The sequence below is a fragment of the Oreochromis aureus genome, linkage group 23 (genome assembly GCF_013358895.1).
Source record: "Oreochromis aureus strain Israel breed Guangdong linkage group 23, ZZ_aureus, whole genome shotgun sequence".
In the NCBI taxonomy this organism is placed as follows: domain Eukaryota; kingdom Metazoa; phylum Chordata; class Actinopteri; order Cichliformes; family Cichlidae; genus Oreochromis; species Oreochromis aureus.
In genome coordinates this window covers 14,929,779-14,945,143 of record NC_052963.1, presented here as the reverse complement: position 1 = coordinate 14,945,143, position 15,365 = coordinate 14,929,779, and the positions used below count along the sequence as shown (strand labels likewise).

The following is a 15,365-nucleotide window of genomic DNA, read 5'->3' as shown; positions in this document are numbered from 1 at the left end:
CATTGAAGTCAGAGAGTTGATTTGATTCAGTGAACATGACACCTTAGAGCACTTACAGCTGATGCTAGGACATGTTTTCAGCATAATTAAGTCACACTTAATATAATTATGCTCTATGATTTTTTTTACGTTTATCTTCTTACTGGATGAAGATGTGCAAGATGACCCTTACATGAGCCTTCAGCATCCAACAAATGATCTCTACCAAACTATCACCTCAGATCACCCTCAGCATGACATCACTACAAATGAAACACATTAAGTGTCTGTTGTGATTATTCAGCCAGAAGAACAGAGGCTGTCAGCCTTGATAATCACATGTTTTATAATAACTGAGACCATTCAGTCTTAACACTCTAACCCTGAAACAGGTTCACAGATTTGTCCTTACATGCTCTGCAAAACACTGTTAAAACAGTACAAATAGAATAAACTGTGCCAATATGAATCCTTGTGTGGGATCAGTTTTATGTTTTTATTACAGTAACTTTCAGAATATTTCAAGGTTTTCAAGGCCAGACTTCAGACATGATTCTCACCATCACTGCAACAGAGCGATGAGTCTGGCTGTGCTTCCCATTGCACTTAAAATGTTGGTTAATAATGAATAATTAGAAGAAAAACGATAGCGCTGTGCAGTCACTTACACAGTATCAATGATGGATGTAGCTGCAATTGTTGTGCCCTTAAACAGGGGAAATAGTGAGGAGAGGTGAAAGAACGGCACAGACACGCAGCTCTCACTCTCACTCGTCTGTATTGAGTTTATGAAAATACTTTAGATAACATTAACCGTAACATTAGACAAAAACCCATATAGACAGGAACAGAAAAATCTTCACACAATATGGCGGAGTACTAGCGAAAACTAGCATAGACAGCAACAGCGTTTAACTTGAACTTCTCAGCCAAAAACAGTCCGCAATTCACATCTTCCGCTACAATGAACAATGATAACGTAATAATCAACAGTAACACACATTTATACAGTTCTGTGCATGGCAGTTACCTTAAACAGGGGAAATAGTGAGGAGAGGTGAAAGAACGGCACAGACACGCAGCTCTCACTCTCACTCGTCTGTATTGAGTGAAGGAGGCGCGCGAACCCACCTACTGGAGCCCTGAGGCATTACCAATGGATCGACGCACAATCAACCCAGACAGAACTTTCACTACTTATCTCCCTCTATATTCCCACTGCATATTCTATTCGAAAACAGTCAAAGCAACAAATAAAACATTAATAAAGACATGACATGAAATGTAAGGAACAGAGATGTACAACTCCAAAACTAATCAAATTTATGAATTTATGATCCACCACATACTCCCCCTCAGAATAGATGTTGTCCTCAACATCCAAATGTTTAACATTTAGCACAAACATAGAGTTATGACCATTAATATCACCAAAACCACATACAATAAACCATTGCATACTATAACTGTTTCTTGTACCTTATATGTACTCTACAAAAATAGTTTCACAAGCTGGAACTCTTTTCATACATTCTTTAGTGTGGGTTATTACCCAAAGTCTTTCAGTGTTCTCATACAGTCTGTATGAATTACAGTGTCCATGCAGTTACATTAACACAGTCTGCTGCTGGCTTGTAAACAAAGTCCTTTTAGTGCAGCTTGTCAAAGCAGTCACTCTCTCTTTTGACAAATGTCCATGAAAGTGATACAAGTGGCCGTAGCCATGTGGTGTGCTTTGGATGTGTGTGTTAAGCTGCAAGCTCAATATGCATCAGTTCAATGTCAAGTCACTTTGAATATGAATTCTGTGCTAAACAGTCCATTTACTTGTGGTTGGTGTGGAGTGTAAGTACATTGTCTCTGTTCAGTAATGTGTTTCGTGTGTGATCACAATGTTTCTTTTCACTCAAGTCCATACAGTTATCAGTGGCAGTATGCCTGAACAGTCCGTGGAACCATGAAGTGTGTATGATGTGATGGTGTTCTCAGGTTATAACAAGCTGGTGAACCAAGCCGATCATATGTGAAGATCTTTGGTGGCTTGCGCTCTCTATTCGGTCGCTGGTACTCTTGTTCACTGGTCCTGCTGTGTTTGTCTGGAACAGGTACAGGAACAGGTTCCTCCACTGATGGTTCCTCAACATAATTTTCCTCTTGGTCAGGTGGTTGTTCACATTGGTTCAGTACTTCATGTTCATTCTCTGGCTCAGATGACATGTTTTCCACTGTTTGAAGGTGTTTGGCTGGTTCATCAGTGCTCATAGGATTCAGTGTCGGAGGGTAAAGTGGCTCAAATGGCTGCTGAGATGACACTGGATAGTACTCATCATCGTCATCCTCTTCCTCAGCTTGTTCCACTTCCTCACTTGTCTCCACAGCTCTTTTTCTTGTTCGTGGTCGCACTTCAGTTTCAACAGGCAGATGGTCACATGGCAGAAGAAGATTGCGATGCAATATCCTTGATCTCCCTTTTGCTTTCTCAGGTCTGAGTTCATAAACTGGGATATCTCTGCTGACCTGACGAACGACTGTGTGAACCACATCCTCCCAGTGGTTCCTCAGCTTGCCTGGACCTCCTCGAGGTGTCATGTTCCTTATTAAAACACGATCACCTGGCTGTAATACTGAGCTCCTCACCTTGCTGTCATAATGTCTTTTACTTCTTACAGCTGCTTTATGAGCGTTTTCTCTGGTGATCTCATATGCTTCTTCCATGCCTTGTTTCCATTTTACCATGTAGTCATGATGATTGCCATCTCCTTGTTCTGAGGTCAAGCTGAACAGCATGTCGATTGGCAATCGTGGGGAGCGTCCGTATAACAAGTAAAAAGGGGAAAATCCAGTTACCTCGCTGCGGGTACAATTGTAGGCATAAATCAGTTTGTTAAGCGAGTCCTTCCAGTTAGTTTTCTGACTCTCTGAGAGTGTTTTCAGCATCTGGAGTAGTGTCCTATTAAACCGCTCCACCTGTCCGTTCCCTTGGGGATGGTAGGGAGTAGTCCTGGACCCAGCAACTCCACAGTAGTTTTTCAGTTGTGCAAACAGATGATTTTCAAATTCAGCACCTTGATCATGATGTATTCGTGCTGGAAAGCCAAATCTTAAAGCATAGTCATTAAAGATTTTGTCTGCAGCCGTTTTACCTGATTTGGAAGTTGTGGCATACGCTTGGGCGGGCGTGTGAAATGGTCAATGACTACAAGGATGTATTCATATCCCCTTTGCACTTGTCAAGGTGCAGGAAATCAATTGAGACAAGTTCAAATGGTTGAGTAGTGACAATATTAGTCAGTGGTGCTCTGCTCTCATGACACGGCTTCTTCTGTTTTATGCAAACACACCTTCTGGTCACATAATCCTCTACTTCCCGTTGCATATAGGGCCAGTAAAACGGTCCCGTATCAGTGACAATGTTCTCTCTACACCTTGATGGCCCATTTCATCATGTAGCTCCTTTAGTACAGTACTTTTGTGTATTTCTGGTAGGACCAACTGTTTTCTGTTTGCTGTTTTTTTCTGTGCAAGATCCCATTGTCATCCATCTCCACTTTGTCCCACTCCCTCAGGAGACATATGACCTGTGGGCTGAATTGTCTTAGTTCTGAACGTGATGGTTTTTCCTGTGCTAGTTTGCACTGAATTACAGGTCCAATAGTCGGATCACTTCTCTGGTCCTGTTTGATCTGGCCTTTTGTCAGTGGAATGATGGAAACATCTGTGGCTATGGCTGAACACCTGACTGAGACACCCATGGACCATGACACATTGGAGTCATCCTGCCTTTCCACTGCCTGTGTGGTTGCTCCAATTACATCGTATGCCATTTCCTCTGTGCATTCATTCATAAACGTTTCCATGTCTACTGGCATCCTTGAGAGGCTGTCTGCATCCACATTTTCCTTACCGGGCGATATTTAATCGTGAAGTGGAAATCTGCCAGTTCTGCTACCCATCGACACCCTGTTGCATTCAGTTTGGCAGTGGACAGTACATAGGTAAGTGGATTATTGTCGGTGTACACGGTGAAGAATGGTGCATAATATAGGTAATCACGAATTTTTCTGTGACAGCCCACTTGAGAGCAAGAAACTCTAACTTGCCTGAATGCAGATGGTAATTCTTCTCAGCTGCAGTTAAAGTGCGGGAACCATAAGCAATCACACGAAGCTTTCCATTCTGCTTTTGGTACAACACGGCACCTAATCCCTGGTTTGACGCATCAGTGTGGAGGGTGAACGGCTGTGAAAATTCTGGAAAGCCTAGAACAGGGGCTGAGTTAGACAGTCTATCAGCTGTTCCAGTGCTAATTGGTGCATGTCGGTCCACTCAATAGGTGTGCTCGAAGGACACTACACCTGTTTCGCTTTGTTTGCCACTTTAATCTTGTGTTTCGCTGGGTCTCAGCATCTGCAGGTCCCTTGAGCAAGTCATACAGAGGATTTGCAATTCTGGCAAAATCCTTGATGTATTGTCTGTAATAACTTAATAGGCCCAACATTGCTCTTAGTTCACCAACAGTACCTGGCCGTTTGTTTTTCAAAGCTGTCACAGCAGCGGTGTCTGCGGGTCTATCCTGCTTCCTCTGCTGACACAATCCTGCCAAGGTACCTCACTTCTGTCTTGAACAGGTCGCACTTCCTTGGTTTGAGTTTGATTCCGTACTCCTGAGTCGGCGCAGCACTTTCCTGACATCCTCAACATGATCCTCAAACGTTCTGCTAAAGACAAGGACATCATCGAGGTAAGGCACACATATTTCATCCCTTAACCCTTCTAAGCACTCCTCCATGCAGCGTTGAAATGCTGCTGGAGCATTCATCAGTCCAAATGGGATTCTGACCCACTCATACAGGCCCCAGGGGTCACAAAAGCTGTTAGGTGTTTACTATCTTTGCCCATGAACCCCTGGTGGTATGCTTTACCCTGGTCCAGTAGAGAAAAGAGAGTGTTGCCACCTAAGTTGTCCATGATGTCCTGTACTCTGGGAATGGGGTGGCGGTCTGGGTGAGTCTTCCTATTCAGCTCTCGGTAGTCAATACACAAGCGCAGTGTACCGCCTTTTTTTTCTCACACAGACCACCGGAGAGGAGTAAGATGAGTTAGATTTTCCACCCACCCCTGAGCTATTAGGTCCTGTAGGTAGTTTTTCATTTCCTGATACAAAGGTTTTGGTACAGAGAGATAAGTCCGTGTGACTGGCTCATTATCTTTCAATGAAATGTTCATTTGCAAGTTTTCAACACAGCCTATGTCATCATCAGATTTAGAGAATGAATCTGATTCTTCTCTTAACATCTGACTAACAGCTTGTCTCTGGTGGTCATTCAGGTGAGTCAAGTCGACAGGTGGGTCCCACTGTTCACTTTTAGGTGTGTTCTCACCTGAGCTCTTAGCCTGGATGGGACAGACTGATGCAGCAGGAAGGCAGTCAGTTTTGAATACATTAGCAGGATATATTGATGCAACAGACTGCACAGTTCCAATAACAGTCCTACTTGGCAGTGTGATGTCATGGCTAGTGGGATTTTGTACACTAATGACAATTTTTGGTGCCATACCAGTCTTTACTAAAACAAGGGTATCACAGAACTCGAGTCCTTCAGGCCACTGTGGGTTCTCATGAGGCTCGAAGATCAGGGTTCTATCTTCTTTGAAAGGTGGGGCTTGCACTCGACACTCTATTTGGATGGAGCTGTGTTTAGGCACTTCAACTCTCTCATTTGTTGTTCTTACACGGTGCTCACATGGCTGTCCCACTGTCACTGCATTAACAAAAGCTCTTGCCCTACTCTTTCTGAGGTGAGGAAAAGCTACTTTTACTGTTTTCATGAGTTTCTCTTTATTCTTATTGTTTGTCTGATCCTGTACTCTGTTTGCAACTAGGTGTGAAATCACATTAAAGCCAATTATGGGGCATGACTGTTGGTTGCCTTTTAATACTAACACAGGTATTAGCAGATCTTCATCATTAGCAGTAAGTCTGAAGCTTACCTCAAGCCAACCAATATATGGTATTTCCGTCCCATTGGCTGCTTCAAGTTGCAGTGGTTCAAGTGGGTCTACTAGTTCTGCTATATCTCTTAGTTGGACATCAGGCAAATGGGTCTGTTTCAGGCCGCATCTACAGCACAAATTTGTGAACCTGTGTCCCAAAGTGCCTGGATTCTTTGGTTGTGCAGAAAGCACTGAATGAGACATTTCTCTCCTACAAGCTCTTTTACAGTAGGCGTCTTCACTGAATTACTTCTTTTCCTACACTTTGGTTTGCAACTTGACTGTGTTTCCTGTTTCTTAATAGATGAACATGTACATGGCTTACAGTATCTTTTGTGCACAGACCAGTGTGTCTCTTGACAGTCTTTTGAGCAGTACAATGTTATCTTACAAACAGAACAACATTTTAACTTCATATTTTCTTCCTTTCCTTCACAGTTAGCACAATATTGGGACTTTTTTCAATGCTGTCGGTTGCCCCATGTCCCGTGGGAGCAACCTCCCTTAGTTTAAAGGGCTTCCTTTATCTGATTTGGTCAGTCTAGGTGCTTTACAACCTGCACGGAAATGCTCACTACTCCCACACCTAAAACAATGCTGACAATATTCCTCACCTGCCTGCACACATGCAAAACATCTGGGGCGGTGACGTGGTGAGGGATAATATCGCTGTGGTGCAAATCTTTGTTGAAACTGTGCTGTCCCATGCACATGCCCAGGTCCATGTGCTGAGTGGTATTCCTGTGCTGCTGCAGGAGGGTGCTGGTGGTAAAATGGCATGCAGTTTTGTTCAGCCTTAATGGGGAAGGGCTGCTGAGGTGCTGGGGTTGTCTTTTGAATGGTTTCTCTGATTTGGGAAACTTCAGCTCTCAAGTCTTTCAGCAGTACCATGTCAGCACGCATTTCTTTTATTTCTGTTAGAAGATCAGGGGGTAGAGGAGCTGGTTTCTCTTGGGCTGTGCTTCTCTTTCCCACTGGGGAATCATTAGACTGGACAGTATTTACAGCTGTTACTCGTGATGGAGCGGCGTGTGTTTCTTTTTGTCCTGTCTTTCTTTTTTTCATTTGCGACTGCAATATTTACCTTCTCAAGCAACAACTCATCTGAAGTATTTGTCTGCAGGAGGTAAGGTTGCAGGTCACTTTAATATTGTCATTCTGAAGACCAGTCAGGACAGTATGCATGAAAAGGCTCTGGACTAGTGCTGGGTCATACTTTAGACTGGACTCAACTTCCTGAGAAGCAAACAGGATTTTCTGTCTCAAGTCCATTGTCCTGATCAAGAAATTTTGGGTGTGTCTCTTTACTACTCTGAACCTCAGAGGTAAGTTGTTTGTATAACTCTGTGGCACCTTTCTCCTGGTAATGAGACCTGAGGATTCTCCTAAGAGCAGGTAATGTGAGGTTTTCTTTTCCTTCAAGATAACTCCTTAGCTGCAAGCCTGGCGTGATAGCACGAATTACAGCATCAGTGATTTCTGATTCTGGGTAGCCTCTATTGATCCCGCTTTCAATTTGTCTGGCCAGACTGGAAAATGTCAGCCTGTCTTTTTGCCCCGGCTCTCCTATTTGGCCTGATATCTTAAAATCTTTGCGCCACATGGAACTGTTTGGTGCTGTTGGAACAATGTTTCTCACTGGGGTGCGAGGACTTAAGGCAGGATTCATGCTATTCCTCATCAAGTCATGCATTTCACCCTCTTTTTGTTGTAAGAGCAGTCTTAATGTCTCTATCTCCTCCTGGCTACTTTCTTGGTCCTGAACAGCTGGGTCCACTGTTTCATTCACACTTTGTTTTTTATCCATTTGTATGTCACTTATAATGTCCTGGACATTAAGAAGTTCTGACATACCTTCGTCCTCTCGGGTAGCCAGCTCTGTGCGTTCAAGGTGCTTAACTAAATGTGAGACTAGCTGACTGCGCGTTTTATTAATCACAAACTCTTTTCCTGGTCCGGAGATTTGAAGTACATCACATAATTTAATCAGCTGCTCTAAGGTCAGTTGATACAGTGTTCCTTTAATCTCCAGCTCTAGCTTTTCTAATTCAGACTCCATGTTGTCAGAGGAGTTAGCACAAGCAGTCAGCTGAGAAATGTTCCGACTTAGTTGGTTTTTACTGCCCCCTAGTGGTCACGTTTTCACTTCAGGATACAGACACCAACGTAGGTCTAGCAATGCCTCTGCTGCTTCGCTATGCTCCTTTCTGATACCTGGGTCGTCTGGGAGGGATGATCAACGAGAGGATTTCTCTTACAGGTCAGGGATGGTCCTCAAATCAATCATCCCAGCGGTGCCTCCAAATGTTGTGCCCTTAAACAGGGGAAATAGTGAGGAGAGGTGAAAGAACGGCACAGACACGCAGCTCTCACTCTCACTCGTCTGTATTGAGTTTATGAAAATACTTTAGATAACATTAACCGTAACATTAGACAAAAACCCATATAGACAGGAACAGAAAAATCTTCACACAATATGGCGGAGTACTAGCGAAAACTAGCATAGACAGCAACAGCGTTTAACTTGAACTTCTCAGCCAAAAACAGTCCGCAATTCACATCTTCCGCTACAATGAACAATGATAACGTAATAATCAACAGTAACACACATTTATACAGTTCTGTGCATGGCAGTTACCTTAAACAGGGGAAATAGTGAGGAGAGGTGAAAGAACGGCACAGACACGCAGCTCTCACTCTCACTCGTCTGTATTGAGTGAAGGAGGCGCGCGAACCCACCTACTGGAGCCCTGAGGCATTACCAATGGATCGACGCACAATCAACCCAGACAGAACTTTCACTACTTATCTCCCTCTATATTCCCACTGCATATTCTATTCGAAAACAGTCAAAGCAACAAATAAAACATTAATAAAGACATGACATGAAATGTAAGGAACAGAGATGTACAACTCCAAAACTAATCAAATTTATGAATTTATGATCCACCACACAATGACATCATCTTCTGGTTTCTGAAGTCCTTTGTTGAAGCTAGAGATGAAGGTTTGTCTTCATCAATCACATTGATCGTATTTGATGGGGTGCTGTTGGTGTCTGACTGTGAAACTGCACACAGTCATTGGCTGATTCAATGAACTCACCAGGGAAATGTTTCCAGAGGTCAAGACAGAAAGAGTTTGCCTTAGACTTCAAGAAAGCTGGAAGTGTTTTTGCAGCCACAGCTATCGCCATCTGGTGGCCGTCAGATAGAAAGCAGGCTTAAGACACTTTTGCATGTCTTCATTTTTCTGACCCAGAAGCTACTTACATGTTTTACACTCTCCACTGTCACATACAGTTGGCTTCAGTCTGACTTTAACTGACTGAAAACTTTATTTAAACAAAGTTAAGACACTTGCATTCTTTGTATGTTGAAATATGTATGAAAACATATAACATTTCATCAGCGTCAGTTCTTAATGTGGGTCGAGGATCATCCAGTGTCTTAATGGACAGCCAATTGGATCCTCCGGCTCAGTGCTGGAGACATTGTTTTGGGTCTTCCACTTGACTTTTTTGTTCCATAACCCTCAGGATCATTTAAGAAATTCCAAATGACTGTCTTACTGCATCCCACCTCAGCAGTGATGGCACGCTGCGAGGGACCCTGCTTATGCAGTTCAACAAACCGACCACGTTCAAGAAAGGAAAGTTGTTTTGCCTTTGCCATCAGAACATCATGACAGTGTGACTACCTGACAGAAAATTACAATGAATCCACATTTTTGCACAGATTTGGCCTTTTAAAGGCATGTGGTCTTAAACTTTTGAACAGCTGTAAAACAACCTGTTTTGGTTTAAGCGCTCAAAAAAAGTGTTTTGTCTCACTCCCATTTCTTCTTGTTGCATGTTGAAGCTCTGCTTGGAACCTTGTTAAGATCCAACTATGCAAATTATGATTTTTTTTTAACAATTTTTCAAGTGCTCTTAAATTTTTGATTGGGACTGTATAAATATTTGCTTTCAGTTTTTTACTGTGAGATAATGTCAAAATAAATGGAATAAGTGAAAAATTATTTGTTTGCTCCACATATTTCTGTTAAATGCTGTTCTAAAACACCCGTTCTTCACTATTTTTAACTTGAATATATTTCAATTTATATTTCTATAATGCTGACATATCTCCTTTTCCAATGTGATGGTTTGAGCTCAAAAACATCTGCAGTATCTATAAATGAAGCTTATGTGAATAAGCTTCAAATCCGGAAATATGGATATATATTTGAGACCTTTATTGCATAACTTACATATTTTCACACACACACACACACACACACACACACACACACACACACACACACACACACACACACACACACACACACACACACACACACGGTGGGGTCATGTGTTTTGCGTCACGTTGTTGAGTGCACAGTGCTCTAGCTCAGAGTTCATTCCTCTAAACATGTGAACACCACACAAACCAACCAGTCACTTTTAGCATTGTGACTCATTCAATATGAATCTTGCCAGCCACACAAATGAACCATTTGCAACTCACGTGTGAATGCTATATGCTACAGTGATACACTGAAGATGCCACTAAAGCTCATCTTCTCTTCTTTCTGAAACTACTTGAAACATGTCTTCATCACAAACAGTAAAAAGTTAGGGTCATATAAAGAGCAATGATTAAATTGTCAGGCCTGTGGTTAATACAAGTAAAGCACAGTTTGGTCTTACCGGCTGCCACATGAAGTGTGGCACTGGTTTTTTAAAATTTTTTCTTTACCTTTTATTATTACACCCACTGATATGAAAATGAACAAATGAGTATGTTTTATGTTTGTATGTGAGTCTGTTCAGTGTTTCACTTTAAGGGTGTTTTAATACAAAGGAACAAGCAGTCGTGTACGCCCACTTCCTTTACAGAAATATCCTCACCAGCATGTACCTCTGTGTGTGATACTACTTTAAGGTCTATATAACTCCTTTCAGTTTATCATCGTCTGTACTATCAGCAGCAGTTACACTGTTACTTTGACACCTGGACAAATATGGACGCATTGAAACTGTTCTTTATTCTGCTTCTACCACTAACTGCATGTTCACAAGATTTGGGAGGAGGTAATGTAAAAACTGTTTCATAAAGTAACAATTATATTTTTAATGATACTCCAGCCTCTGGTTTAACTCACTCAGACTGTGTGTATTATTGTTACTGATTTCAGAAACTGTTGTGAAAACAATTGGGAAGCAACCAGATGTCACTCAAATATGCACCAATGAAACACAGAACATCATCACACTGATAGTTTGTACGATCAGAACTCAGAGAAGTGGAGGAGGAAATTGTGTTCTGCTGTATGAACATGCACGGGGCTTTGAGCACAAATGTGACTCCAGGTTCACACTGATGAAAGAAAATCAGACTGTGTTTCTCCACCTGATCAATTTAACATCAGAGGACAGTGGGAGCTACAGCTGTCAGTGTACAAGTCCTGGAAGAACAAATATTCTCCATCTTAATGTCACTGTGGAAGGTAAACAAGGTAAACAACAACCTATTTTCTTATTTTAAACTTATATTATTTAGCAATATAAAGTCTGTACTGGTTTTACAAGGTGACCTTCAGGATTTGTTAACTTTAGAGGTCAATAGTCATACATCACACTTAACCTTTGTTCACTAGCAAATCAAATACTACGTCAATTTTTCTAACAACTGCTTTTCTCCTCATGAAGAACTAAGCAGCAGGTCTGGAACAGAAACAGTTCCTCTTACACTGATTTGTGTAACTGTGTTCATCATTGTGAACTTAGTTATCTTTGGATTTATTCACGCACGACTGCGCCACAGGTGAGAAACCACTGTCACAGCTGTGTTTCATATGTTTCATGATTTACCTTTTAACACACTTCATAACTTTAAAACATGTGATTCTCTTTGCTCTTTTCATTTTGGTTAATGCACTTTAGCTTAAGTTCATTTTGATGTAACGTCTTCTTCAGCACGACCTTGCCCTACTGCTCTCATGTTTAAGTGAATCAAAGTCAATTAGCTGACTGCTAATAATTTATCAGACATATTGATCATGAAAAAGTCATGCTAACATCATTTGTTATCCAAAGTTGCTGTTCAAGGCCAGAAACATCTGGACTATCAGTGACTATCAGTAACTTAGTTCTAAAGACAAAGCAGCAGATTTAAAGTTTGTTTTATGTCCAGTTCTATTTCAAAATGTTGGCTGAAGCTGTCGTGAAGTTACTTTGATTCAACATACCTTGGGTAACTTGCTGGAACACTGAGTTTTCTAAAAGTGTTTTTGTTTTAAATCAGACTTTTAATTTTATTTTGCAGGATGGAAATACACAAGATGACCCTTACACAAACCTTCAGCATGCAACAAACAATCTCTACCAAACTGTCACCTCAGATCACCAAAAACACAATGCAACTACAAATTAAGCACACTAATTGTCTGTTGTTGTGATTAGATTTGGCCTTTATAATCAAACTCTTTAACATATGTAAATGTTAACAGTTATATATAATATATTTATATATAATATGTAAAATATATAATAATAACTGTAGGTGGCACATGAGTATTAGTTTTCTAAGAGAAATTGTTTTGGATGATCATTACCTGCCTTTACTTTCACTGTTTTGTAGTAACTGAGGCCATTCAGTCATGACACTCCAGCTCTTTGAAACAGGTTCACAGATTTATACGTGTATACTCTGGAAAAATGGCTGACAGTATAAAAATGCAATAAACTGTGTCAAATATGACTCCTCGTGTAGCATTTTTAAAGCACATTTCTTTTACTGTCTTTTACTGATGTTACTGATTGTGACGTGTCACAGTCAGACTTTTCAAATTACAGATACACAGAGATATCAGTCTGGCTGTCTTAGTCGTGGCTTAAAAAGTGTTGGTGATGAATCAAAAATTACATCAAAATTTTAAATGTTTTTCTTTTGTATTTAAGTGTTTATGTGCTGTTTGACTTTGAGACTAACAAGAAACAACAGCTTCTATTTGCACTTCTATTAAAGATATGGTGCACGTTGACTTTAAGCATTTCTGCTTTCAGAATAGTCACACACTGCTGGCTACAGTTACTTCCGCACCCATATGACAGTGTGGAAACTCTGCTCTTTGTCCTAAAAAGTTTATTCTGTTATCTGGACGTAGTGTTTTCAGTGGGAGAAAGGTAAGGATTTCCTTACCTGGAGCATACACTAAGAAATCTGCTCTTTGTCCTGCTTCTGCTTCTACTTTATTATAGTACATATTTATAATCATTTATACTTAAAAAAACCCAACCACCTATCCCTGTGTTTTAAAGATGAATGCTAAACATTTTATTCCCATAATATTACATTTAAATATAATATGTGATAAATTTAGAAGAGTGTGCATATATTGGTAGCATATATATGTGCCACCTCAGTGTCGCTGTCTGTCAAAGTACACCAAGAATGTCAACTGAAGAGGCAGGACACAGGGACAAGGTTAAACAAGGTTGATTTTCAAAGTTTAAGGCAGAATGAAGCAGGTGGTAATCTTAAAATATTTTTGTTTTTTTACTTTCATGACCTTTTGTTTTCTCTCGTATTTTCTATCGTATGTCCTGCAGTAGCGTTACGAAATGTTTCAGTTTCAATGTTTTTTCTTCCCTTTCCTGTTTTCCTCTCTCTTATTTCTTCCTCTTCCTTGGCACATTATGTGCAGTCTCTGTGTCACATAGTGGAAATTTGTATTTATCTTTTATATTGGTTTTATTCTGATTTTTATTGTTTACTTGCGAGTGCATTTTTTATTTGCATGATTTTATTCTGTTTGTATTGCATGTTTTTAGTGTGTTGTTTGACATTGTTTTAATCCACTGTGGATTGGCTGGGCGTGGGACAAATTAGCTGATGGTGATCACCTGCTGAGGCATGGGTGTGTCCTGAGGTGGCCTATCAGCTGTTTGAAGGACCTATTAAAAGGAAGCTAGCGGAGCACTGAAAGGAGAGAGGCCCCAGGTATGAAGAGGAATGCATGAAGGCCAGGTGGAAAAGAGGCCTGATCGTGGGGGGTGCGACGCCTCATCTGGAGACAGACCGGTCAGTGAGATGTGGCAACACTGTCCTGACAGTAGGAGGCAGTGCATGGGATTGACAGCAGGGCACCTCTGCCTGCATTTGTGAGTAGTGTCTCCTCTGTTGTTCACGGGGTGCAGCCGTGTTGGGAGAGGGTCTCATGGCTGTAAGGCAGGGCAGCTTCTGGGAGGATGGTTATGGCCCTTATTTGTTTATTTACATGGTGATGACGCGAGGGGAGCTGCGATGCCATCAAGCGACAGACTCTAGTGAAGAATGGAAGCTGGGCTGGGATGTGATGGGCCCAGTGAAGGAACGAGAGGGGGATAGTTGCTCCTCCTCGTCTGCCTGGGACGAGGCTGGCATGAACCCCGCTCTGGAGAAGGAATTTCTGGCCTCCTTGTAAACCCATAGCGAACATTCATCCTGGGTGGGGGACAGTTACATCGTGGGACTGGGTGGGATTTTAGTGCATGCAGAAAATTGTATTTTTACAAGTTTTAGAATAACTTTATCTAATCTTGGTGGAACTTTATCATGTTGAACATTGTATTGTATACTTTTTTTTCTTAATATTTAGTTTGTTTTATTCCTGCTGTCCACCTCGGGGAATAAACTGTTTCTGATCAGCCCTGCTTCATCTTTGTGTCCTGGGTTTCTGACTCACTCGCTCCTACCTTGTATCTAAAGAACAATCCTCTAGTATGACATTCTGGTGCAACAGCTTTAGTGTGTTTGTGTGTTCCATACAAACACACTGTGAAAACACTTTATTACCCTATTTGTGTCAAACACCATCCAGCACCACAAAGTGTTTTAATGTGAACTCTTTCCTTTTCGTTGAGTTCTGTGTCTTACCATTTTGAACAGAGGTGAGGAATTCCAACTGAAATCATGCTTTTATACACAAATTTGAGCCGACTCACTGGACTCCTCTGATTCTTTTGCTAAAAATCAAATTTAGTTTTGAGTTCTTGAGTTTTAACTTTGATTAATTAGGAATTCATTAATGGGTAGAAATTTTAACTTGAAAAGAGTTTTTACATTTCTGCAACCCTATTATTTTACCAAAATGCACAAGTTATTATTAAAAATTGATAATTCAATCTCCCTCCCAACCCCAAACGGTGAGCGAGTCCTTTTCATCGATCCAGATGAAATCCTCTGGACACAAATAAGTACCTTCAAAATGAATGAATGAGTTTCATAGGCCACAGCTGGTTCGGCCGTTCGTGTGGCTTTGCTGCGTGGCCATCTGTTTCTCCCTTTTTAACTACACGATAGTCATTACATCTCATGACACATAACCATAAACGTAGGACCTTGGTCAGGAGCAAGTGGCATTGATAA

General features: G+C 41.2%; 1 protein-coding gene across 1 annotated transcript; it reads left to right on the top strand.

Annotated features, from left to right (window-relative positions):
- Positions 1 to 10,869: 10,869 nt before the first annotated feature.
- Positions 10,870 to 12,855, top strand: LOC116323139. Its single transcript, XM_031743398.2, has 4 exons — positions 10,870 to 11,047; positions 11,152 to 11,472; positions 11,666 to 11,780; positions 12,282 to 12,855. Exons 1-4 carry the CDS (start codon positions 10,978 to 10,980, stop codon positions 12,412 to 12,414), a joined length of 639 nt encoding a protein of 212 aa, XP_031599258.2. The 5' UTR covers positions 10,870 to 10,977; the 3' UTR covers positions 12,415 to 12,855.
- The last annotated feature ends 2,510 nt before the right edge of the window (positions 12,856 to 15,365 follow it).